This window comes from Ipomoea nil, unplaced genomic scaffold (genome assembly GCF_001879475.1).
Source record: "Ipomoea nil cultivar Tokyo-kokei standard unplaced genomic scaffold, Asagao_1.1 scaffold3069, whole genome shotgun sequence".
In the NCBI taxonomy this organism is placed as follows: Eukaryota; Viridiplantae; Streptophyta; class Magnoliopsida; order Solanales; family Convolvulaceae; genus Ipomoea; species Ipomoea nil.
Window position 1 is genome coordinate 3,524,803 of NW_017619497.1, and position 27,398 is coordinate 3,552,200.

Genomic DNA, 27,398 nt, shown 5'->3' on the forward strand with positions numbered 1-27,398 from the left:
GGGAAAAAAAAAGTAACTCTTCAATTTTATTCCAAATTTTGTTACCTTGGAAAACACAGAGAAATAGGCACAGACATACAAAGGTAGTCATCGGACGAGGCTAACATTGTACCACATAAGTTGTGCCGTACGTACGCATACATATAACTTGTTTTCATAAATATGAAAAAGGCAATTATATTGAAACCCTATTTTACAATTATAGGGTGTGGACTATGAAATTATATTTCACTACCAGCACTCGTAGAATTTGATATCCACGCGAAGTCTGAAATAAACCTCGCCTTCAAAGGCGTCGGTCATGACGGTGGCGACGCCGCGGTGCATGAAGAAGTCGCCGGTGCCACCCACCACCGATATATCCCTAGTCTTATTCATCAATGGGTCTGCGCCAATGAAATTTATGCTCCCTTGAGAATCCGTAGTGTTAAGCACAAAAGAGAACCCAAGCCAAGCCGTGTAAGTATTCTTGGTGTCGTACATGTACATCCCTTGGGCCCTCCCCACCGGCGTGGAGTGGAAGTTGTTGTCTAAAGTGATGGGGTCGTCGAAAACGACGACGTTGCCGAAGTGGAACTGGGTGGCGAGGATGGTGTAGTTGCCCCACTGCGGGGCTCCGACAATGGTGGAGGTGGCGTTAGCGGCGTTTTGGCCGTTGTAGATGACGTCGTGGAAGTACAAGACTAGGTTCTTGCATGGCTTGTATGGCTTCTTCCTGCCCATTGGGTGTGTAGAGGAGACTGAAATTAGGAAGAAAAAGAGGCAAAAAAGAGTGAAAATATTGGGATTTCTTGATGTTGTCATTTTCTTAGCACTAAAAAGAAAGGGTATAAAGTTTGTAGTAGTAAGTAGTTAATGAAGTGTGGTGTGAGGAATGTAGTATCCAAGACAGGTTGCCTTTTATAGGAGTTGGGAGTTGCCTAGTTGGAGTGTTTGTATTTTTTTTATTTTTTTTATTTTTTTGAATGCGGGAACATTAGCTAGTATGTGGAAGTGTATGTACACTAGGTAAATCTTGTATTGTGATCTTAGCTGACAAAGAATCATAATGAGCTAAATCAGTCTAGATTCCTCATAGTTAATCAGTTCAAATCAAAAGATCAATAGACTGCTCCCATTCAAAGTCTGCTTTGTAACCCTAGCAGACAAAGGACCATAAGGAGATAAACAGGTTAGATTACTCATAGTTAATTGGCTCAAACAAAAAATGCATGCTAATAAACTGCCCATATTTAAAGTCAAACTTGTGATTATATGGTTACCAAATTAACTTACTAATTTGGCCGGTTTCCAATGTGTTTGTACTTTTGTGTAGTGTTAGCTAGTTGAAATGGACAGCCATTGCGTAGAAAGGCTAAATAATAATAATAATAATAATAATAATAATAATAATAATAATATTTTGGTTGATACCATTTGTACAGTGATCATTAAGTCAATAGTTGATTCCAATCCATTATTCTATCCAATTGTTGGACTTTTCTAATCTACCTACTACCAAATTATCTATGTATTATTGTGTGTAGGAATGCATGTGTAGGTTTCAAGAAGAAACATATTAAAACAAAAGTCCAACTCATATATATCAATAATGTCCTGGAATCAAGTCAATCAACCCACGAGCACTGCACATATTGGTGTATCTATATGGGCTTATTTTAAGATATGAATTAATTGTTTTTTTTTTTTTTTAAAGATGTGAATTAATTGATACCTTTTATATTAGATGTAATTACATACACCATATCTGGTTGTAATGGTTACTAATTCAAGTGGCTACTAATTTAACTCGGTTTGTTTCTTTTTATATACGTAATTATAAATGTAAGGTGCATGATTTTTGTGAGTAAGATGAGTGAGTTTTGTATATAAGGTGCGTGAGTTCGTGCTTAAGGTGCGTGAGATTTGTGCTTAAGGTGCGTGGGGTTGTGTACTTAATGGTAGTAGTTGTTAAAACTTAAGGTGCGTGAGTTTTATGCTTAAGGTGCGTGGGTTTTGTACTTAAGGTGCGTGAGTTTTATGCTTAAGGTGCGTGGGTTTTGTACTTAAAGTGCGTGAGTTTTATACTTAAGGTGTGTGGGTTTTGTGCTTAAGGTGCGTTAGTTTTGTGCTTAAGATGCGTGAGTTTTGTGCTTAAGGTGAATAGTTGCTGAAACTTAGGTGCGTGAGTTTCCTTCTTAATGTGCGTTGTTTTCATCTTAAGGTGCGTGATTTGTATGCTTAAGGTGCGTCAGTTATGTGAAACTTAAAGTGAATCATTTTTAAAATCTTAGGTGCGTGATTTGTGTTCTTAAGGTGCTTTGTTATGTGCTTAAGGTGCGTGGTTGGTGTTCTTATGGTGTGTGATTTGTGTTCTTAAGGTGTTTTGTTTGTGTGGTTAATGTGCGTTTATTGTGTACTTAAAGTGCGTCAGTTTAATGCTTAATGTGCATCCAATCGCACAATCGCACGGGAAGCTATTCCTGCACCTGATCCCTTCAGTATTACATTTGTTAGTATAAGTACATATTACATTTCATCTTAACTCGAATAATCTCACACAGATTTTTACCATAACTTAATTATCGCTCTTGCACTATGATGAATGGTGTTGGAAGACAAGTGATAGCAAAGATACGTCACATTAACATGAATAGCTTTTATGTAAAAGTCTTCCAATAAAATTAAAAGGGTCTAACATCCATTTATAAAACACAAAAGTATCTTCATATAATTGAAAAAGAGGGTGGGAGGGGAGAGAGAGAAGGGATGTTGCCATGTTGGGATTATTGGTGGGTGGCAATTTCATTAGTCTATTATGATTGGGGCATGTGCTTGGGCCTCTACCATGCATGTTCTCTTTGATGATACAATGAGTGTCTCATGGCTAAGGATGAAAATGAGTAAAGTGTTATAAATAGTAATGATTGTGGACATTATTGTGTAACGATTTCCGTTATGTCTCTATTATTGTATTTCGTTAGAATTGTTATTATATATATGTCCTTCTAATGTACTGATCAGTTGGTGGTTGAAAGGAATAAGAAACCCTCTATTTTGTCTATACTCTTCTTCTTGTTCTTACGGTTCTTCACTACTGTTCTTCACGAGCTAAAGGCCTGCAAACAAATTAAACTTGCAATACAACATAAAGGCCCTGTTTGGTAAAAAATTGGCCTATAGGCCAATTTTGGCTTTGACCACTATTAATTGTTTTTTTTTTTTTTTGTTTTGCCACTATTAATTGTTTGATTTAGTTAAAATATCAATATAAATGTTTGGTTAATTAGCTTTTTGCAACTCCAAAAGGCTAAAATTCAAAAAGCTACTCCAAGCAACTTTTTCAATTAGCTTTTTTGAGAAAAGAAATTATACCAAACAGCTATCAGCTAACAACTAATTTACCAAACACTTTTTTACAATCAGCTAATGTTATCAACTATTTATACCCTCAAATTAACACAATCAGCTAACAGGTAACAGCTATCAGCTAACAGCCATTTTACCCAACAGGGCCAAAGTCATTTGTTTGCTATTAGTGAATTGTTCGGTCAAATTTTAATTTGATTTAAATTCAATTAAATTTAAACTCAAATTTAAATTTTAATTTTTTGATTCATAACTCGTCCAGGTGTTCGCGAGCCCCCACCCACCCACACACGTAGCACTATAGTTTAAACTTGAACTCGAACTCAATTCAAACCAATCGAATTAAGTTCAGACCGTCGTATAAAAATTAATTAACTAGTCATTAATATAACTAGAGTCTAAATTTTTAGTAATTGTAACTATTTCAAACTCAAATGACTCAAGTTTGTCTATGTTCAAATTTGGCTTAGTTTGTTTGCACTTCTACTCATGGCCTATATATCCATACAGGTCTAAGAGTTGAGCAATTAGCATAAATTATAAACTTTTAAATTATTTCTGAATTCAAACCACATAAATTGATTTGTAACAAGAAAGTGAGTAGTCAAATGGTTTGAAATTAAAGATGAGAACTTAGATAAATTATATTGAAATAATGTAAGTCGATCGCTTAATAGCTTAGATTAATTATTATGATCTACCAACTTGTATATATATTGCACTTGATAACAATATACCTACATTTTGAATAAAGTGATAGCTGAAACAAAAAAAATATTTATTTATTTTTAAAAAATAATAGTTTGAAACCCCCAAAACCTCGTCTCTGTCATGCATGTTCGTTCTTGTACCTTCTCTATAAAATATTGGTGGGAGACTGGTGAGGTTAGGTGAGTGTAGTTTCGATTAGGTAATTGCTTAATGATATATTGATATGAGTTAATGTCATGTGAGTCTTCTGAGTATAGTAATTTTGCAACGTTTAGTTTTAAACTTTTAAATTGATCATTGTGATTCTTTGAGTTTCAAATTGTTATCATTCGTGATCCACAAGTTAACCACCCATGGTCCTTCAACTTTCAAAATTTAACCAGTCGTGGTTCTCATGAAAGGGCCATGAATGGTTAAAATTTTATAGTTGAAGAGTCATGGATGGTTAACTTGGATCACGAATAGTAACAATGCAAAAGTCGAAAAACAATGTGTAGTCAATTTAAAAATTTATTACTAAACGTGACAAAATCACTATACTCAAAGGACTTCATATGACATTTGCTCTAATTATATTCATAAATGCTATATGGTAACCCATTACAACATTTTCTAATCCTTTGATTTACCAACTATGGGGTTGTTGATTTTTATTTTTTCTCTTAAACAACTGTAACATCAATAGAAACAATCAGTCAATAATTATAAAAATAATTATAATAATTATTATTATTATTTCAAAAATAAAAAAGTTTACTTTTGATTTCTAATTGTGGAGTAATAACAGATTTACCTCTTATTTTCAAAATTATAGGTGTCACCACTTTCAATTCTTAAGTTATTATCCTTTTGTTAACTAGTCTAGTAAAAATTACTTTTAATTTTCAAAAGTTATACTTAATTAATCAGGGTAATAATGAAAATATAATTTGGATCTTTTTTTTCTTCTTCCCTCTAAATTGTACTCAAACTTCATGACTTCGCTTAGTCACTATAAAACTCATATCATTGGCTTCTATTACATTAAAGTGAAATTCTCTCTTAGCTTATTATTTTAATTTGTCTCAATTACAACGAATAACAAATTTATACATTCTTAATTATATTAATTAGCTAGAAATACAAAAAGAATATAAAAATTATATATCCAAACTCAATATTAGGGTTCTTTAATAGAATCAAAACCGTAAATGAACTCCCACAAGAAATCTTTTACTTCAATGTTAGGGTTTGAAGTAAAATAAGTTACTCAAAATTTAATTTATCACTTTTTACTTTGTAATAATAAAATATATACATCATATTCGTTCAGTATTCTTTATGAGGTAGTATCTGTTCTATATTTTTTAAAACAATTTCAATCCAAAGAATTTAAGACCTTCTATTGGGATTTGACCTATGACCACCCGTTTAAAATGATAATCGCCTAATCGGGATGCCATCATACCAAGATTAATAAAATGTTTTATAAAATATCGGGCTATACAAAACGACTGGCCATAGGTACAACATGCAATAATTCACTAGTCAGTACTGTTATTGTCATATAGAAAATTCAATGAAAATGAGACCGGGGAATGTTCAAATGTGGTCCACCATTGTTGGAAGATGTCATGATTGAAAATACACTTTACGCGTTATAGTTGGTAAAATAATTAGTGTAACTTTAGAAAGTAAAATGCTTTCATATGTACATATTTTATTTTTTATTTTTTGCAAGATGACGAGATTGTCACAGGTCCATATTTAGATTTTTAGGTGATGAAAAAAATTGTATTGTTAGTCATCATCAAATAGCATATACTAAGTAATTTTTTTTTTTTTTCTCAATAGCATGCAAAACACACATATAGGTCAATTACATTAGAAAAACCATGTGAAACAGCTCGAGCAAAAATGTATTGATAAGAATTGAACTCGTGAATAACTCATAAATCATACATGATAAGTAAACTGCACTAAGAAAACCTTGTGCGGTTGTGAGACGGACTCAACTGAAAATATGTTGGCAATATTTGAATTTATGACATTCTGACACGATAATCATGTTCATATTTGATTGAAAGATGAAATGGCTGGAAATGAATACAAATTATGACTCACTTTTTTTCTTAGGGTAAAAATAAAATAAAAAGTAAGAATAAATATAATATTATTCCAATTAAATTAAAGTTGATACTCTTTGCTTTTGTTTTGTTTTGTTTTGTTTGTTTTTTTTTTTTTTAACTCCAAAAAGAACTCAAGTGGATGAAAACGACATTACGAATCTGAATCATTCTTCTACTTCTTTGACTTAGTTTATTTTTCTTCTTGTAAATTAATCTGGATTATCCTAATATTATAAGAGAAAAATAAACCAATTCAAAGCCAACCTGTACATAGTTAAATAAAACATTAGGGCGGTTGCGGGAAGAAGATTCAATCTCAAAAGACTTTAGGCACAATTAGACATATTTAGAGAGAAATTTTTGCATAAATAGGTAGCAAATTATCACAATTTTTTTTTTTTTTTTTTTTTTTAAGGTCTTTAACCATCCTCATGAATGTATGAAGCTGCTCATTTTCGTTGAAATTATTGATATTGTAATTCGCTTTCTTGTTTTGTCCTTCCTTTCCTTATATATATATATATATATATATATATATATATATATATATATATATATATATATATATATATATATATATATATATATATATATATATATATATATATATAATATTTTATGCTTTAATTTTTATTTGCTCTCCCTTATGTCCCGTATTTGGTTTCAATAATACCCATACAATTATTTTATTGACAATTGTAATCAATCTTGACTATATTATCTTGCATTTGTAAACTTAGAATTACCAATTTAAATACGCAAATTCAACATTCAATTATCTATGCATGAACAATTCTAATATAATCTTGCCTTGATATACTTTAAAATACTTATTTAAGAAAAACATTGGGCATTATCTCAATTGCGCAATGCGCGTAAAAAACTACTATATATATATATATATATATATATATATATATATATATATATATATATATATATACACACACACACACACACACACACACACACACGCGCGCGCGCGCGCACACACATACACACTAAGTGCTTGTTTGGTAATTGAAAAATTCGGTATTTTTAGAGTTTAATTTTGAGTTTTGACTATCATTGAAAATTTTATTTGGTAAATGGTAATTTGGAGCAACGAATTTGTTCCAAATCGTCAAAATTGCAGCGTTTCAAATTGGCATTTTAGGCTTTTGCCTAAAACACCCTTAATTCTTTTTAAAAAAATTGTTTTATTAATAGAAGCCTGATGGGGAGCTCAACGACCTCTTTTAATTTAAATTTCAATGTTCAGTTGTTGTTGCTGTTGTACATGTTATTATTATTATTAAATTTTGTCTTTTACAAATTAATCGTTAACATTAAACAACTAATTTTATCAAATATTTTTTTTACAAACTACTAATATAATTCGTTGATCAAACCCGCTAACACAATCATCTATTCATTATCCGCTAACTTAATGCCAAACAAGCTCTAAGTATTATAGTTATAGGATATACACATATTGATTGAGAAAAAGAAAGAAAGAAAGAAAGAATCACTTTTAACACAAATGATCAATTAACGCAAGATAAAATGAATCGAAAAGTAGCTAGGGATAGGAGAAAAAGGGGATTACGTGCGGGAAAAGTAACTCCATTATAAAGGTGGATAGATCTCGTGCATGAACCTAATTACCTAACGTACCTAACCAAGAATATGGAGCAATTAAAGCTTATGATTGGTCCGACATTGCATCTACAAATTCAAAGCTAGCATTCATTTATTTATACTGTCGGATGGTACTACGAAATATTCAATCTAACAATGCAACTCTCCCCTTTTATGCTACTGTTGAAGTATTGGGTCTTCTATACCAATGTAATTTAGATCACTACAAAAAATAAAAATAAATCATTCTTAAATTAAATTACTACAATCTATACATATTGAAGTTACTTTATTTACTTATAGATTTTCTAGGTAAATCAATAAAATTTATAGATCTTTAAACTGTAGGTATTTAATTCAATTTCGACTCTTCAAGACTTCATTCAAGTGAAAAAAAAAAAATTGAATTCTGAAAATTTAGTCATGGTTGATCTCGGTACGGGTTGTAATGGCCCGTTTCAAGGAAAAATACACTTTGCCCAAGTTTAATATTTTAACGATAAAAAATTAAAAACTAAGGATCCCTGAGTACGTACTGTTACATTCTTATCCATATTTCATCTAGGATAATATTTGATTAGTTATTTTTATATTTAATTAATTAATAAATTACATTTTTTCACGTTAGGTGGAGTCAACCAATTCACATGGTCAATACATAAAAAATCCTCATAAATTGGTTATATTAATAAAATTGGGATGTGAAACTTTAAAAAAAAATGTTAAGACAAAAGATCCCCATGCATTCAAAACAATACTTAAAAAAGATGCCCAACAAATATAAACTTTAGAATTTAAGAACTAGAGTTGTGCACATCTAGCTAATTCATCAATTTTAAATGATAATGCACAAAGTTTGTTTAATTTTAACTTCTCATTAATTGTTTTGCATTTTATTATTATTACTATTCTTTATACATGTGATGTGTAAAAGTAATGGTTCAAAAGTGGTACTTAATATTAAAATTATGATGATAATAATAAACTAATTTTAAAAATAATAAGTAAATAAATAAAACGCAATTGCATAATATATATTATATTAAAATTATTATATTAATGATAACACTTATTTTTTACTATATGTTACCCCATATTTTTGTCCATTTTGTGCGTATTATGCATGGTGTGCTTAATTGAAAAATTGGACTAACTAATGTGTCTTTGCTTATAGTTTCAACCATTTGCATAACAAAGGAAAATGAAGCATTTTGGAGAAAAATTAACTAGTTTAGGAGCTAAGAAGTGCATGAGAAGGAAGCAAAAGGTCATTTGGTAGTAACTCACCCGGTAAGAAAGTGCACAAAATTGAGCAAAGTAGCTAGGGACATAGCGTGTTTCCAGCACTAGTCACGGGTGTTGACATGCACATCAATAGTTATGCTATGCAACCGAATGCACCATGCGCATGTGCATACAAGGCAAAACGATGTCGTTTTGACTAAAAATGTGCGTCCCATTTAAAAAAAAAATCAGGTTTGATTCTAGGCAATAGCATTATTGTGGATATATAGTTATGAATTTCTGGATATTTAGTTCATTCATTGTGGATATTTAGTTCATTAAATTCATTCTAGATATTTACTTCATTCATTTACTGTGGATATATAGTTATGAATTTATGGATATATAGTTATGAATTTCTGGATATATAGTTATGAATTTATGGATATTTAGTTCATTCATTGTGGATATTTAGTTCAATCATTGTGGATATTTAGTTCATTCATTGTGAATTTTTACTTCATTAATTCACTGTGGATATATAGTTATGAATTTGTGGATATATAGTTATCAATTTGTGAATATATAGTTATGAATTTATGGATATATAAAAATACTATTGCCGGGAATCGAACCTGATTTCTTTTTTAAGTGGGACGCGCGTTTTTTAACCAAAACGACATCGTTTTGTATCGTATGCACCATGCGCATGGTGCATTCGGTTGCACAGCATAATTTGCGCATGAACATGAGGAAGGCCTGGACCGGTCATGGGCCTTAACACGCTCGTGACCCGGTCGTCTCCACAAATGGGCTACGACATGTTCATGGCGCCGCCGCCCGTGAGATGGCCCATGTTGTGCGAATAAACATGTAATTTTCGTATCTAAAAAGAGAGTCCAAAAAGTGAGAGTGAATATAGTTGCATAGGGCGTAGAGAGTAGAGTGAGGTCTGATAAGTGGGAAGAAGCCATTCATCATGTCAAGCCTACAAATTATGCAGCTGAAAGCATACTATAGTTCATAAAGCTAAAGGGCTTTCTTGTCTTTTCTCTCCCTAGTTAGTTATAACCGTTCATCTCTGGTATATAAGTGTATATGCTTTGTTCTTTTCCCGCCTACAGTTTATAGAACACACCTTTGTAATTCAGCTCTCTAGCTATGAAAGCTTCTCTCCTTTTCTTGCCATGAACTGAGCCATTCCATCAAGGTCTCGAACCCTAAACTAAGAAAACACTTTTTCTTTTATCTAAAAGGGTAGATTCCTCTTGTTTTTCAAAAAAAAAAAAAAAGGTAGATTCCTCCTATTTCCATATTCAGTACCCAAAGGAGGTGTAGCTAGATTTATTCTTCTCGGTTGAATTCCCAACCTTAAAAGTTTGACAAAACATTTGAGATGATTAAATCACAGTGACTCATCAATGACTCAACAGACAGGGTCTAATGTCAGTACACACAAGGAATCTGTCACTTTGGACATAATTCCCAAACAAATTGTGAGTATTGATGCCAAATACCTTGTGTTCAGATGACACATCTGTGGCTCCCTTTGAGGGAGGTCATAGGATTGAACCTCGGTGGTGGGATATTGAGAAAGTATAGAACAATTTGTCTTTGATGATGATTTCTCAAAAGTTGAGGTTAGGAGTTTTGGAGATCTTGAATGATTTGTACTTTTATTTGATATTTAACTTCCCTAATAATAATAATATTATTATACTAATCCGCATGGGCAGCTCAACTGGTCATAGAGGTGAAACTTTGAAAGAATGATCAGGGATTGAGCACCGATCTAACCTTTGTGGTTCCTCTTTTTGGAAGAATAATATTATTATACTAATAATAATAAGAGAAAATACCATTTTTAGACCCTCCACTATAATACATGTATTAATTTTAATCTTTGATTATTAAAATTTTCAAATTAAGTGCATGACTATTTAATTTATATCACATTAGATTCTTAACTATTAACATTTACAAATTAGGTGCATGACTATTTAATTTGTATCGTGTTTGATCCTTACTATGCTATTAGACGATTAAACTAAAAAACAAATGCAATTGAATTCTTTAACAATGTAAAATGATGCAATCGAGCTAAATGTGACCAACATGCCATGGTCGCCTATTGTAAGAGCTTATTTTGACGCTTATTCAAAAAATTAATTAATTTTGCAAAATACTAAAACAAGTACACTCATCCTCTTCACCGCTCTGTCCCCGTCGCCGCCTCTCACAGTCTCACCCCTCTCACCGTCTCTCTCTGTCTCGCAGCTTTTCTGTGACTCAGTCTCGGCGTCTCCGGCTCTCCGCCCTCGGCGTATCCCGCACAAGAGTTCGAGTACAGAAGCGATTCTTACCAGGTATAAAATCCCCCTTTTCTATCTATGTTTTTCCTTGTATATGTGTAAATTGCTTCTTGAAATCGACCATTTTGTGATTTTTTTTGGCTGTATTTACAATTTAGGTTATTCCCCTTTGGGTTGAATTTGTTTCATATAAAAATCTTTAACTTTATTCTGTTTAATTTCTTTTTCATTTTTTTTACAAATTTTCGGCGTTTGGTGTTGTAATTCTAAACTGCCACTAAAAAAAAAAGAAGTTATTACTTATATAATATAATTTTCAATTTTTCATATTGCTTGGTTTATTGAATTGATATAGAATTTAGCATTTAAAAGGTTCCCATCTGTTATGGTTGTTGTTTAGTCCATGAACCATGTCTGCGATGATGTTGGTTTAGTGGGATCATCCCACTAAATTTTCCTTATTTTTCATCATTTTCCATGTGTCAGTGATCTGTTTGTAAAGCTCTGGCTTGAAGCTTATGCTTAATTTGCTTGTTGAGTTATTGTCCATAATGAACCAACAATTCAATCTTTTGTATTGGGAAAAAGTGATTTTGTTCCTTGAGTTACCCAATACTTAAACATGCATAACAGTGCCTTGAACAATGCTTTTAGGTACTCTACTGGCTCTCCAGCCTAACAAGAACAGATGAGAACTTTATCACTAAATCTGGGACTTCAAGTGAGGTGTTGCACTGATTGCACCAGATACATCTCCAAGTGAGTAATTTTCTGTATGTGGCATTGTTTAATTCTGTTTAAAAAATTATTTTTAAAAGTTAAATTATGCAATATGATACTATAGGAAGTTAATAAGTACTTGATATAGATGAACTTGCCCTTCCTCTTGCCTTGTGGATCCTTTTAATTTCACCATTACTGTCTAGTGTAACACTAAACATTAAATGTTGTTTGTGAACTCTTATCTGATATCTAAAATGTGAGTGTTGAACTCTAAAACCTGGAGTTCTAACTTATATGTAAGAATACTAAAACTTGCACTTCTAACTTATATATAAGACATATAGTTAGTTGTAGATGGTGACTTTTTAGTTCCCAAGATAAATAATCAAGTATTTTGATCATCTAGAGAAAAAAGTAATCCAATGCATGTGATTTTGTTAATAAAACGATTACACTGTTGCTTTTGCAAATGACCATAAACTGAACCCTAGTCTACCACTTTGCATTTTATACTTAAATGCTAATATTGAAAATCTATGTGAGGGCAAATGATGAATGTATATTTTGATGCCATTATATTATATTTTATTATATTATATATAGTAATAATTTTTTAAAAATATCATTAATTTAAAATGTTATAATCACATATAATGTATATGGTTAGTTATAATTCCAAACAAAAATAGATTGTATATTTGCTATATATAAGCATGCTAAAATTATTGTGTAATTGCTATTTTAAATAATTATGTATTTTTGAAGTAGCCAAAACAATAGTTTGCTATATAATTAAAATTTAATTAGTAGTTTGTTTATATAATCAAATTGATGCTAAGTCTATGATTAGATTTAAATTAGTTAGTTATTTATTGTTGAACTTTATCTTGAAATCATGCATTCTTTTGCAATTATGATATTTAAATAATTGTGCTATCATACTATATAGATAATCCCAATTTATGTATGTTGATAAGTTTAAGAGAAGGCAAATAAATATGTTATAACATTTTTAAAAAAAATTCTATTGTAGTATATTATTATTGAACAGTTCTGTATTATTATTATTATTATTATTATTATTATTATTATTATTATTATTATTATTATTATTATTATTATTATTGTTGTTGTTGTTGTTGTTGTTGTTGTTGTTACATAATCATATGGATGCAATGTTTGTAGTTAGCTTTAAAAAAATAATCATATATTCATATGTATGATGCTTTATTTATAAATTGATTTGTGTATTTTAATATTAAATTATACTAATTGCTTAGACATATTTATATAAAAATTAATTTGCTAACTTACAGCATACATATAAATCAATTTATGTATGTTGTTGAGTAATAAGGAAAGCAAAAAAAAAAAAAAAAAAACCAGAGGTGCATTTATTAATCAAATTGATGACTTATACCATACATAAAATAAATTTATGTAATATATTAGTAAGTTATTCTAAATTTAGATTATATTAACAGTTTATAAGTAGTTTTTTTTTTTTTTTTTTTTTTTTTTTTTTTTTTGGCATTACTGTTTATAAGTAGTTAGTTACTAATATCTTTGCTAACTTACACCGTACATAAAATCAATTTATGTATGTTGTTAAGTAACTAAGTTATTTTTTTTATATGTTTATATGGAGTGGCAAGTTTGTGAGTAGTAAATGTAAGGGCATTAAGCATTTTATATTAAAAATAGAATTAGAATTTGAAACCATTAATTGTGATGGTAACAGATTTGGATCTTTATTTACAGTTAGGCCTGGGCATAATATGGGTTTCACCCGAATTTTTATCGGGTTCAACCCGAAAAACTCATAATTCAGTTCTAAACCCGGCAATGTGGCGCCCATCTCAACAAATGAGTTCCGTCCTCAAAAGAAATTATAAACCAAAAATCTTAGCCTTTGGGCACAGATTCATATGCTCTGCCATAGCTCTTGAAACCCCGTCTGTTTTCTCAGATCAACATGGACAAAACTGTGCTGTATCCGATCAATGTTGCTCCCTCGAAGAACACAGTAAATCAACAAACCTCGCCCTCTCTAAAACCAAAATTCTGCACTCTCGTTTTCTGAGAGCCCACATTTTAGACAAAGATTACTCAGCTATCAAGTATTTGTTGGATGGGTACTACAAGTGTTCAAGAATAGACTATGCAGTCAAATTGTTCGATAAAATGGCTATCCCATATACGTTTTGCTGGAACCTGATGATTTCGGGTTGTAACAAGGCTCTATTGTTCAGTGAGTCATGGGAGTACTTTTGTAGGATGCATGTGTTAGCTATATGTATGGATAGGTTTACATATGGAGGAGTTCTGTCTGCTTGTGAAGCTTTGCAATCTGTGGCTTTTGGGGAGCAGGTTTATGGTCTTGTAATGAAAAATGGGTTCTTTTCAAATGGGTATGTAAGGTCTGGAATGATAGATTTGTTTGTGAAGAGTTGTAGGTTTGATGATGCTTTAAGGGTTTTTTATGACTTTCAGTGTGATAATATAATTTGTTGGAATACAATTATATCAGGAGCGGTTAAAAATAGAGAATATTGGGTTGCTATAGATAAGTTTATTCAAATGTGCACTGGATCTTTGATGCCAAATGGTGTTACAATCTCAAGTGTATTAAAAGCTTGTGCTCAAGTTAAAGAGTTTGAGATGGGGAAGATGCTCCATGTGTGGGCAATAAAATGTGGTTGTGCAAAAGATGACTTTGTGGAGACCGCTCTAATCGATATGTATGCCAAAGGTGGGTTTATGAATGAGGCTGTAAAGGAATTCATTCAGAAGCCAGTACGGAACGTTGTTTCTTGGACAGCTATGATAAATGGTTTTGTCCAGAATGATGATTATGTTTCTGTGTTTCAGTTATTTGATGAAATGAGAAAAAAGGAGGTGGACATAAATAGTTATAACATCTCCAGTGTGCTCACAGCTTGTGCTAAGCGGCCTAAGCCAGTTATGAATATAGAAGCAATGCAAATCCATTCCTTGATCTTTAAAGCTGGATTCTATCAGGACCCATTGGTTAAAACTTCTTTGATCAATACGTACTCAAAGATTGGGGCAGGTGATTTATCTGAAATGGTTTTTGCAGAGACTGAAGATCTCAAGCACATAGGCTTGTGGTCTAATATGATTTCTGCTTGTTCACTAGGCTGGAATCCCTCTATGGCAATCCATTTGTTTCAGAGAATGTTTCATGAGGGGTTGAAGCCTGATGAGTTCTGTTGTTCTAGTGTGTTAGGTATTGTGAACTGTCTATACCTAGGAAGGCAGATTCATAGCTACACTCTTAAATTTGGCTTAATCTGTGATGTTATTGTGAGCAACTGCCTTTTCACAATGTATTCCAATTGTAATAGTTTATTGGAAGCTTACACAATTTTTAAACTTATTGAATGCAAAGATAATGTTTCTTGGGCGTCAATGATTTCTGCTTTTACAGAACATGGTTATATAGATAAATCGATTCAGTTGTTTATAGAGATGCTCTTGGAAAAAATTATGCCTGATGAAATGACATTAAGTGCTGTCCTAGCTGCATGTTCCACCCTTCAGTCTTTGAAGATCGGTAAAGAAATTCATGGCTTTTCTCTTCGATGCAGAATAGATGAGTCGGTCATTGCTGATAGTGCACTGGTGAATATGTACACAAAGTGTGGAGATCTAGTTTCAGCAAGGAGATTGTTCCTTATAATGCCCTATAAAGATAAGTTTTCATGTTCCTCCTTGATTGCTGGATACACTCAAAGTGGTTATATTGGTGAATCCTTTCAAGTGTTTCATGAAATGCTCATGAATTATTTGCATGTCGATGCTTTCACAATTTCATCTATAGTTCGCTCTGCTGCACATTTGAATCGATCTGGAATTGGTACCCAACTGCACGCCCAAAGTATAAAATGGGGATTAGAATCAGATTCTTCGGTAGGAACTTCAATGGTTATGATGTATTCAAAATGTGGAAGCATTGACGAGTGCTGCCAGGCATTTAAACAAATACGGAATCCCGATTTGATTAGCTGGACAGCCATGATTGTAAGCTATGCTCAACATGGAAAAGGAGTTGAGGCTTTAAAAGTTTACGAGCTCATGAGGAAATGTAACATCAACCCTGATTCCGTGACATTTTCTGGTCTTCTTTCTGCTTGTAGTCATTCTGGTTTGGTAGAAGAAGGGTATTTCTTCCTGAATTCAATGAAAGAAGATTATGGGATAGAGCCTAATTACCGTCATTATGCCTGCATGGTAGATGTTCTTGGTCGTTCAGGTAGACTGAAAGAGGCTGAAAGGTTCATTTATACGATGCCTATAAAACCTGATGCTTTGGTCTGGACAACGTTACTTGCTGCTTGCAAGGTGCATGGTGAAATTCAGCTTGGCAAGCTAGCAGGTGAAAAGATTATGGAACTGGAACAGTGTGAAGCTGGAACATATGTTTCTTTGTCAAATATCTGGGCAGATGTGGGCCAGTGGGACGAAGTCTTGAAAACCCGAGGTGCAATGAGAGGAACTGGGGTAGAGAAGAAGCCTGGATGGAGTTATTTATGAAGCTTTGTCCTATAATTCTACGTCCTCAGCAGTTTGTGCGCCTAATTCCCTCCTTCCAACCAAACGGCCATAGGCTTAAAATCGTCTGACAGCTTTCTCTCTATACTCCTCCCAAAGCCGCCCTCTTCTGCCTTTCTCCGCTGTTCAGCACCACCAGTTCTTACCAGGTAGTAAAAGCCCTGATCTTTCGGATTCCATTTCTTTCTTGAATCCCGGTGTAATATCACGAGAAGTTCCTGCTTTTTGGTGTCTCTTGTGTGTGCTTTAACTTGTTTGCTCTAATATTCTCTTAATATTTGTGGATTTTTGTAGTGAAGTTGCTGTTTGATTTGAAATTAGGGGCTTCTGTAACTTGATTCAAAAAGCTTTTATAAAAAAAGGTGCAATTTTGTGTGCAAAAATCGGATTTTTTGCTTGTAATTTAAGTGTTTATTTGAATTCGAGTGTTGTGGGGAATTCGTGATCTTTGATATGATCACAAGAGTTGCGATATGTGCTTGTGAATTTTTAAATGATATATTGTTTTGCAGGTTAAGACTGAAGGTGTAAAGGCTTCAATTTTAAGGATGGGGAAAGGTTTGAAGAGTGGCGTGGGCAAGTCTGCATCTTACCAGCTCAGCTCTTCAAGGACAGGGCTAAGAATCTGGTGGATGATCTGCAGGGATGTTCACTAATTTGCAGTCCTCGAGGAAAGAGAGCCGTAAGTCCACTCTTTGAACCTCTGTTGGGTTGTGTTTGTGATTGCGAATTACTCCGTATGATTTAAGTGCCCTTGTTGTTATAAATGTAAATTTTTGGATGTGGACTTTGATCTTTATGGATGGAATTGCAGGGAGGGAGTTTGGGGTTTAACACATCAGTCTTCTTCGCCCTGTTCACTCTCCGAATTGAAGCTTTGAAAATGGCGAGAGGCAAGAAGGAGCTTCTTACGTCGGCCCCATGGAGCCATGGAGGGTAGGCCCCGAAGAGGACGAAAAGTTCAAGGACGCAAAGCTGAAGGTTACGAGCCAGCCTGAACATTCTTATGTTCATCTGTATGAGTTTTCCGGTGGGTGGTGGTAGCGTCTGAACTGGGTCCACCTTGCAAGGTGGACCTGTGTCCACAGAATAATTTGTCATTTTCAACCCTATGAAATGGTATTGCAACTAGAGTTTGCCAATCATAATTTAGGCAGAGCTATTGCATAATTAAGACATTGACATTGCCTTAATTACCGGTGATATTTGACCCAAAGATGTTGATCTTATTGTAAATTGAGTAAATAACCAAAATGGTACCTTGACTATAGCTAAATTCACAAATTGGTCATTGACTTTCAATTTTAACCAATTAAGTCCTTAACTTTACAATTTTAACACAATTTGGTCCTCTGTCTATTTGACCGTTTGTTGACTGTGATTTTTGAGAATATATATGTAATTTCATGGTCCATCGTTGGGTTTTTAAGGTTCCGGTTGCATTTTCAGATCGCACTGTTACATTTTAATCCATTGCCGAAAGCAATCTACCAAATCCGGTCGTCTTTCTTCATCATCCCTTTGGATTCAATGTTGTTGAGTTCGTACCAGAGCGAAGAAGACGACGTGTTTCCGAACCAGTGCAACGTCATCCTGGAGGCCTCCACGTGCTCCGACGAGAGCTGAAGATTCTTCTGGAGATCGTCGATCACGGTCAACAAATGGTCAAATAGATGGAGGACCAAATCGTGTCAAAATTACAAAGTTAAGGACTTAATTGGTTAAAATTGAAAATTGAGGACCAATTTGTGAATTTAGCTATAGTCGAGGGACCATTTTAGGTATTTACTCTTGTAAATTCATGAAGTTACTATTACAACTTCATCAACTTACTACTATATATTTATGAAATCACTATCTTAGGTATATTATTTAGTCACTATTGCAAATTTATTAATTCATTACCGCGGGTTCATTAAGTCACTATTATAGATCCATCACACAATTATTGAAACGATACATTGAATAATATATATTTAAGTAATGATTGATCAATTGATGTCAGTTTAGCAAACATATAGTATTGTTATAATGAATCTAAAATCATATTCAATTCATTTGAATTTTTAATGAACCGGCAATATTAATATAATGAAGATGAGTGCATAATGTAAAATGAACTTTGGTCTATAATATAATTTGTCTATCACAGCCCACCATCCTACTATCATTCCTATGACTTATCTCCCCACTACCTATTATCTTACTATTCATTTTTCTACAACTACGACTACATCCATTACTATTTTTCTTACATTATCTATTACCAAGGGCGGGGCAGGCTGGGGGCACCCCAGTATATATAGTATTAATTATATGCTTTAGTAGACCTAACTAATACACTATTATATATATATATATATAGAGTTCTACTCTGTAGTTCCAAATCTTACTTCCTGATGTGATAGACTTTGATAAGCAAGTTTTTTCATGTGGATCCAATACAAGTGTCTACATCAAAATTTTGTGTGTGATGAGAGTAAAAATTTGGAGTAGAAAATGAGAGTACAAATATCATTTTCCATATAAAAACAAGTAAAGATTTGAGATACTTTAGTTGGTTTTCAATTAAAAGTATACATATTGTGTATGTTAATTAAAAGCCCATCCAGATATATCTCCATCTTATTTGTTAGTGAAAGATGAGCAGTAGCACAGTAGTGTGTAGGGAGTGAAGTCAATTCAAGCTGAATCATAGTTATCCCCTTCTGTCGAGTCTCCATCTTTGAGCGAATTCAAATGGTTTAGCGACAGCTCCGGGCGGTACTGCTGAACCACAAGAACCGAAGCCGTTGTTGGGAAGTCTGGGTAAGTTAACAAGCTCCCCACCGGTCCCAATTCCGGGCACTCACCCTTCTTCCCCAACGCCGCCACTATCTCCCCTTCCGCCACTCTTCCCACCACCAACAAATTGCAACGACTGAACCCCTTAATCGCTTCGATCGCCTCTGCGCCGTTTTTCACTGTCGTCTCCACGTACTTCACCGATTTGTTCTTCATCGTTCTCTGCTTGAAGTCCGCCAGGAAGCCTTCATCGTCCTCCGAGGATCTTGTTTCTTGGTTCACGTCTAGTGTGACGCTTTGCGCGGCGATCTCCGGGTCTAATATGAAGCGGGCCACCTGTAAACTGATACCGGGATGCTCCGCCATGCGCTCGCCGTAGGCGAGCGCTTCACGGTCGTCGTGGCCGCCGAAGTATAAGACGGTGATGGAGTAATCAACGTTGCTAGCGGAGACATGCGACGTTCCGCCCAGCCCTCGGTCCACCAGGATACCGACCGAGCACGGCGCGTACTCGAGCACGCGCCGGTTGACATGCCGGAATTCGTTCCGGGTCGTCTCGAAATGCCCGTCGAGCTTCTGGTGCTTATGGAAGGGGAGGATGACCATGGCCACCCTCTTCTGCGTGGCGCACTGGGCGACGTCTTCGTGCATGCTGGACAGGGCGGAGATGGCGGTGGTGGGGCGGATAGACACCTTGCTGAGCTGCTCGAACGTCTCGAAAGCGACGACGATCTGGTTGGAATCGGTAATGGCGCCCTTGTTCCAGAACGGCAGCCCGTTCTTCCTGGCCTTGTGGCACATCAGAATGGCGGAGGGCCGCTCGGAGAGCTCCATGAGGTGCATGGCGTAGACCCTGAGCTCCCTCTTCTCCGTGCCCCGAGAAGCCTCGATGAGATTTATGAGCGAAGGGATATTCCGAGTGCTGTGGAAACATGCCAAGATTCGGAGTTGTCCGCTCGAATCCTTCTTGGTTTGTACCGATCTCCGCTTGTATTCCGTCACCGCCATTTTCGCCGGTTTGTATACTGCAATCACTAATGGTGTCGTGATGAAGGTGGTGAACAGAGCCATTAACACCATTATAGCAAACGTTTGATCATTCAGCACCTGTACCAAACAGAACTTATAACTTATTAGTAACTTAAAATAAACTATAAGCTCATAAATAAGTTCTGCCAGAAGAGTGCGTGACTAACTATTAGCTTACCCCTCTATCTTTTCCAATGTTGAGGACAATGAGCTCCACTAAACCTTTGGTGTTCATCAAGAAGCCGAGACTTAGAGCCTCATTTAAAGGCATCTTGCACAGGACAGAGGCAATAATAGTGCCAACAATCTTTCCGAAACACGCCGTGACGATGACTAAAACCAGAAGCCCCCAAGACTGCGCCCCTCGGATGGTGGCAACGTCGGTCTTCAACCCACTGGACACGAAGTACAAAGGGAGGAACAGCCCGGAAACAAGGTCCTCAACTTTCTCAACCAGAGCACCGGCGAGCGGCCCTTCTTTGGGGACAAGAACACCCACCACAAAAGCCCCAAACAACGCATGAATCCCAATCGTGTCGGTCACAAACCCGGCAGCCAACACCGCCGCCAGTGTCGCACACACGTATAGCTCATTCACCGGCTCCCCTTCCGAGCACCGCCGCGCCATCCAGTTGAATGCCGGAGGGGCGATGAGTATGCAAAGGAGCACGAACCCAGCCCCGCAAAGGAGCACCCAGAGTGAAACCAGGGGGGAGTGGCCTGTCCCCGAGAGGGCGATGGCGAGAGCCAGCAGAATCCACGCCGCCACGTCGTTAACCGCGGCGGCGGACATGGCCATTCGCCCGACGTCGGTGGTTAAGAGCTTGAGCTCGGCGAGGATACGAGCTAAAACTGGGAATGCTGTGATGGAAAGTGCCACCCCCATGAAGACGAGAAACGGGCCCTGCTTCACTCCTTCCGCGATTGTTCCTCGGAGCACAAATGACGTCCCCACTCCTAACGCAAATGGAAGGCTGATCCCTGCTAGGGCGATGCTTAAAGCCTGCTTCCCCGTTCTACGAAGCGACTTGGGATCAAGCTCAAGCCCCACAAGAAACAGAAAGAACAGGAGACCCAGATTCGCCAAGGTATCTAACACCGTCAGGCTCCTCGGAGGAAACACCGTATTCAGATAGTCTTTGTTCCTCCCTAACGCCGATGGACCAAGCAAAACCCCTCCCTGCCAAAACAACACATATAACATGTCAACTAATAGCCAAGGAATAAGTTTATTTCTGTCACATTTTAGAGTGCTGAATTTGACCATTCAGATCTCAATCTGTCACTTGTGCTGGATTTGACCTTAATTCTGGCAAATAATTTTTCTAGCTTTGAAAGTAAAACTAGTCAAAAACAAGAAATATATATCAACTTACAATAATCTCAGCAATGACGCGAGGCTGTCTGAGTGGTCGGAGAATATAGGCGAGCACTCGGGTGAGAACAACGACCAGACATATCTGCAGAATTAGCAGAGGAAGGGCATAGTCTAAGGGACTGTCTCCTTGAAATGAACCATTAGAGGTTGCCTTCATAGGGCTACATTTAACTGTGCCATTCGTAACCATTTTTATTTTGACCTCAAAATTCCAATTCCTTATTTCTCGATCCTCTCCTCTAACTGCTGCAGAGTAGATTAAAAAAAATTAAAAATTGTCAAACATAATGAATTTTGTTGCCAAGGTTAAGGAATGCAAAGAATCCTTTTATACTGATTGGATAAACTTTGACATCCTCTGATGAGGTGTATTAATTAATTAATGGTCTAATGGGTAGTATAATTTTACCTTTTGGTAAAGTTATTACAATTACTTTATATAGATTAATAAAATTCTTATAATATTCACTAACCAAATGTCAATAATATCTAATAAAAGCATGCATAATATATGATCGTATTTAATATGTTTGATATTGATATTAATTTGCACCGTTACGTTGAAATTAACATATATTAGTGAAGGAAGAAAAAAAAAACAATATAACCTCATATTAGTACCGATGAGGTCGGTTAACACTTGGCATATAATAAGTATATATTTTCCTAAATAATATTTTGTTGCTATCATAACTGTTTTAAAAAGTCAACTTTATTTTATCTACTAAAATACAATATCCCTAAATCCTAAGAATCTTCGCATTTCCCTGCCCCTACGATGTATATATAATAAAATTTTAAGTTTGTTGACGTGTTGGGCCACATCTGTGGGATCAATTCCATAAAAAAAAAGTGAGAAAATAAAAAGTTGTTAATTGTTTATTATGGTTTTAAAAAAACCAAAAAAGAGAGAACTAAAATTCAAAGTTCACTACAGCTTGAAAGATTAAGAAGTACATCAGAATCCTACAAAATGTTGGCCTGGTTCTTTATACTTATAAAAATATTTAAAAAATTAAGATTCCATGGTCCACCAAGGGATGTATTATTATCCTTTATAAATTTTTAATAACAACAAATATTAGTAATATTAAGTTATAATTTGACATAGGGTATTATTCATTGTGGTTAAATATTTAAAAACATAATAAATCTCGATCAAAGTTATATCCCTAATTTATGTCAATGTTTTTAGTGCTAATCATTTTATACCTTGTGCTTTTAGAGTTATAACTTTCATTACCTTTTTCATTATTGTTACCATGTACATGCATTTACAATATATTTTCTTATATTCTTTAATGATAATAATATTTCTAGTCATTATATATTTGAATTAATATAATAAATAAATTTTATTTCATATAGATTTTAATTAGAAAGATTTGTTAATTATTTTTAAAAATATAAATATTAGACATATATTTTTGCGCACCGCGCATAAAAAACACTAATATATTATATATGTGTAAATTATTCATAAAGTAATTGCTTTTATTATGAGTTTATTAGATAAAATAGTAGCAATAGTATAAAATAATAATAATAATAATAATAATACAAATAGTATTACGTAGTAAAGAAGTAAATTGATTATGAGTGGCAATTTTGAACTTTTGCACCTTGGATGGAAAACTATATGAAACAAAACAAATTGGAATCTGGTAGGATTTTTTGAATATTCAGTTTCAAAACATGTGAGCGAGATGCAGACCACATAAGTGTCAACAAACATCCTCAAAAGTCGACACAACGTGTCTCCTCCCTCACTGGCTGCCGCCACCATCTTTTCCTTCCCTTCCCCTCTGGGCCTAAAAATTTACTTAAAATACTTTCTTTAATCATATATGTCGCTCATATTAAACTTACTAATTAAAGTCCCCATACTAATTTATTCTTGTGTGGATAGTAAAGGTGGATTGAGTCAGTGTGATTTACATCCTCACACATGCTTTATCGGATCAGAGTGTGGAGGCCCTTAGGATTAGAAATTTAATTTTTTGAGACAAGAAAGAGTTTCAAGTGTACCCGCATAGACTTACTAACTAGTTTAATAAACAGTATTTTGAAAAGAAAAATTAAAATTCTAACATTGACAGAGACAGAAATACTTTGTTGGGCCCTCTTTTATTTAATGACTTATCGTAATTATGATCATATATATCTGTTATTTTAAACTTACACAACTATATTACTATAGAATCGTTCTAAACTCACCACCTACCAACTCCATTAAACCTCAGTTCTTTTAGTTTCTTTATAATATAAATCCCCAGAATCACATTTTCACTATTATATTCATCTACCAAGTAACCCTGCAACCCAAACTTATAATATATATGCATCGAGAGAGAGAGAGAGAGAGAGAGGGACCTGAACCTTGAGAATTGAAGTTGGAGAAAATCTATGAGGGAATTGAATGATCTCACTGCAGCACTTACTCCCTTCAGTTGCCCAGAAGAAAATATATAACGATCAAGAAAAGCAAATTTATTTCTTTTTAATTTTTTTTTTTGGAGTTGAAATATAATTCTTGGGTTTTAAAGCAGTGGATGGGCTGAAGATGAGAGCGAGAGAGAGAGAGAGAAAAAGGTACTGAAAATGCTCAGAGATATGATTGTGGAGCTATGGAGATGGTAAGAGAGAAATATGAACCGAAGACTCATGGAGAGAATGCCTTCCATTTCTCCGTATATATAGAATCGCCCACGTTCTCCCACTCCCCAAAATGCCCTCCCTTTCATAACTTGTCACTACTGTAGCAATAGGATAAAATGGTCCACACATCCTGACATCATACATTTTACCCAAATCCTCGACTCGGTCTTTCGTAAACAATAATTGAACATGTAATAATGTCATTAATGTGTGTGTTTATTTATTTATTTATTATTATTATTATTATTTATAAATAAATTCAGGTTTCCTAGTTCCACCATAACATATCTTGTACCCATAAATCTGTTGTTATATTATAGATCAGGGTTCATCATGTACATAGTAAATTCTGTTTAGATTTTATACATGTCATTAATATATGATTGTAGTATATTTGCAAACAAATAATACTCGGAATATCGGGTAATCGATCCATGGGGAAGTGATTGTATTTAACACTAGTTACTAATTTATTCATTAAAGCTAATCCTAACAATAGACTTAGGATGATTGCATTAAATAAATAAAATAAAGCAGTGATTTGGTTTTGAAAACAAAGTAGAGAGATTGAGATTTTTGGGATTTAAATGTTTAATCCCCTAGTGCCTAACCTAATGTAATATTAAATCTGAGTTCATACGAGTGTGAGAATACAATGTGGTATAGAGCTACTCTCATAGTCACTAACACTAGTGAATTTTCACTCTCGTGCGATAAACACACAATAAAACAAGATCAAGCATCATAAATTCCTAACTACTACCATCTCTCGATGTGCAATAATCAAGAATTAAACTCCCTAAATGAATTACCATTTCTCAAGGTGCAACAATTAGGTGCAATTATGTGTGCCCTAAATTATGTCCAACTCTCGTTGTGACACAAAGAAAACAAACGAAGCAGGTAACTATGACCACTAATTACAAGCATCAAACAATAAAATCACAATTGCAACACAAGTATTAAACCCAAATAATAATATATTAAAGAATTTGAGAGCTCGGGCACATAAGTTAATAAATACTTTTACCCAAGAATCTCTAATGGAATTATGATCTAGACGATTTTCTCAAATCTCCCTAGTCTTCTTCTTGCTTCCCAAGATAACTTGTGGCTCTTGATTTCTCTCCTTCTTGTCTCCAAAGATCTCTAAATGAATATTAGAGTTGAGGAATAGGTGATTTTATAGCTAAAAGCCTAAAACCAATCCCGGTTGAAATAGAAATTTTATGTAAAATTGGATTGAAATTACATCTAGGGCAAAATTGGAATTTCTCATCTTTCATAATGAATTGCCGCCTTTTATTGAAAATTAGTGCTGGCATCTTTATTTATTGTAATTAAGCATTGCTTTCTTTTGGAATTTAGCAAATCAGCGCCTTTAGTAAATCAACACTACTCCCTTTTGTTTTGGAAATAAGCGCGGCACTTTTGCTGCTCGACTTCGACGCGTCGAACTTGCTGTGTTTGTGTCCTTTGATTCATTTTAACTTTAAATTTGTCCTATGACTTTCCTTACTTATAACTTTAATCTGTAATGGTTCAAAAACATTAATAAATACCGTAAAATATTCAAAAAGAATGTGAATTATAATTAAATAATAAAATAAAGAATTATGTAATTAAATCACCAAAATCATGACCCTAAGCCTAACAAATATAGATAAACCAATACTAAAAGTATGCACAATTAGACTCACATCAATATGCATTCAAAAAAAAGACTCACATCAATATATTATATACTCTCAATTAATAAATTATATATATATATATATATATATATATATATATATATATATATATATATATATATATATATATTACATTTAGCATATTATGTATATGCAGTTAATAAATTATGAACTTATTGTAAGTAATATTTAACTGCAAGCAGCAAAGGGATTAGTCAATGTATCCGACTATAAAAACTATGGGTACACCCAAAAAAAAAAATTTAACTGCATGTATATAATTCGAATGTCGTTTTAAAGGTCCATAATATAAAATAGACATTGGTCCATGATATAATTTGTGCATGAACCCGTCTCTAGGTTCATAAGAAGTTAAATCGAGTTAATTTAGTTTACAAACTTAATACTAAATTGTACACTTCTAGGCAAAAAGAATCCAACTCAAGAACCTCAATGTTTGTGGTAAGAATCAAAACTCGATCTACCCTATTGTTAAAAATAAGTTGCCCCCGAGGCTTAGCGTAGTTGGTTCGTAGCCTAACTTAATGTCATGATTGAAAGCGACAGTGTGAGGTTTGAATCGCACTAGAAGCATGTATGGGAAAAAGGCCCAAGGATGCTAGAAGATATGTATTGGATCTTTTGTGCTCACATGAAGACTAGGATCTGATCGATGAGCTGATAGTGCGACTCACAATTTACCTCTGCATAGCTCTAAGGACGGCGTCCTATGAGCTTAAGATTAATACAAAACTGAGATCATCTAAGTATTAAAAAAAAGTTTTTAAGTGGGAGTTCTCATCTAGTAGTGATGCCTTATTAGGTAACTATGGAACATTATTCCATTTTTTAAAATATATTTTTAGTAAATTGAGTTATAATTTTACTTACAATAATTTTTTCAAGCCTCCAAAAGTATAACATCAATTGTGTATGTCTTAGCTGTAACCAAAGTATTAATTAAGCCCATATGGACAGCTTAGTTGGTCACAGAGGTGAAGTTTGGGATCAAATAATTTGGGATAATCGAGTCTCACTAGTGGTGAGGGGGCCGGGCTCCTTGTACGTAATAAGCGTAAGTCTAGCCTTTATGTTCAACTAAGTTACTATAATTTACATTTTCACATATGTTCTGTCGGATCGGTGCATGGAAAGCCTTTGGGGTTGGAGATTCAACCTTTTGGGAACAAAGTATTAACTAAAAACCATCGTGAAAAATTAATTGTCTTAGATA

At 34.2% G+C, this 27,398-nt stretch overlaps 3 protein-coding genes across 8 annotated transcripts; 1 reads left to right on the top strand and 2 right to left on the bottom strand.

The window, feature by feature from the left end:
- On the bottom strand, positions 1 to 891 carry LOC109164641 (disease resistance response protein 206-like). The gene has a single exon (XM_019313162.1). The coding sequence runs from the start codon at positions 802 to 804 to the stop codon at positions 232 to 234; it is 573 nt and encodes a 190-aa protein (XP_019168707.1). The 5' UTR covers positions 805 to 891; the 3' UTR covers positions 1 to 231.
- A 10,320-nt stretch (positions 892 to 11,211) lies between these two features.
- LOC109164555 (pentatricopeptide repeat-containing protein At1g74600, chloroplastic) lies at positions 11,212 to 17,852 on the top strand. Of its 3 annotated transcripts, XM_019313054.1 has the most exons (5): positions 11,212 to 11,377; positions 11,978 to 12,082; positions 13,808 to 16,770; positions 17,134 to 17,303; positions 17,436 to 17,852. In XM_019313054.1, the coding sequence occupies exon 3, from the start codon at positions 13,892 to 13,894 to the stop codon at positions 16,601 to 16,603; it is 2,712 nt and encodes a 903-aa protein (XP_019168599.1). In that variant the 5' UTR covers positions 11,212 to 11,377; positions 11,978 to 12,082; positions 13,808 to 13,891; the 3' UTR covers positions 16,604 to 16,770; positions 17,134 to 17,303; positions 17,436 to 17,852. The 3 variants fall into 3 exon arrangements, with proteins under 3 accessions (XP_019168599.1, XP_019168600.1, XP_019168598.1); XM_019313055.1 differs by lacking the exons at positions 11,212 to 11,377; positions 11,978 to 12,082 and adding an exon at positions 13,699 to 13,704; XM_019313053.1 differs by lacking the exons at positions 11,212 to 11,377; positions 11,978 to 12,082 and having other exon boundaries at positions 13,712 to 16,770.
- Positions 17,853 to 19,123: 1,271 nt separating this feature from the next.
- On the bottom strand, positions 19,124 to 24,478 carry LOC109164598 (cation/H(+) antiporter 18-like). 4 transcript variants are annotated; one of them, XM_019313113.1, is made up of 4 exons: positions 24,192 to 24,478; positions 21,811 to 22,058; positions 20,613 to 21,614; positions 19,124 to 20,512 (listed from the first exon to the last, which is right to left on the bottom strand). In XM_019313113.1, the coding sequence occupies exons 2-4, from the start codon at positions 22,000 to 22,002 to the stop codon at positions 19,304 to 19,306; spliced, it is 2,403 nt and encodes an 800-aa protein (XP_019168658.1). In that variant the 5' UTR covers positions 22,003 to 22,058; positions 24,192 to 24,478; the 3' UTR covers positions 19,124 to 19,303. The 4 variants fall into 4 exon arrangements, with proteins under 4 accessions (XP_019168658.1, XP_019168660.1, XP_019168661.1 ...); XM_019313115.1 differs by having other exon boundaries at positions 21,811 to 22,055; positions 24,192 to 24,470; XM_019313116.1 differs by having other exon boundaries at positions 21,811 to 22,055; positions 24,186 to 24,470.
- Between the last annotated feature and the right edge of the window lie 2,920 nt (positions 24,479 to 27,398).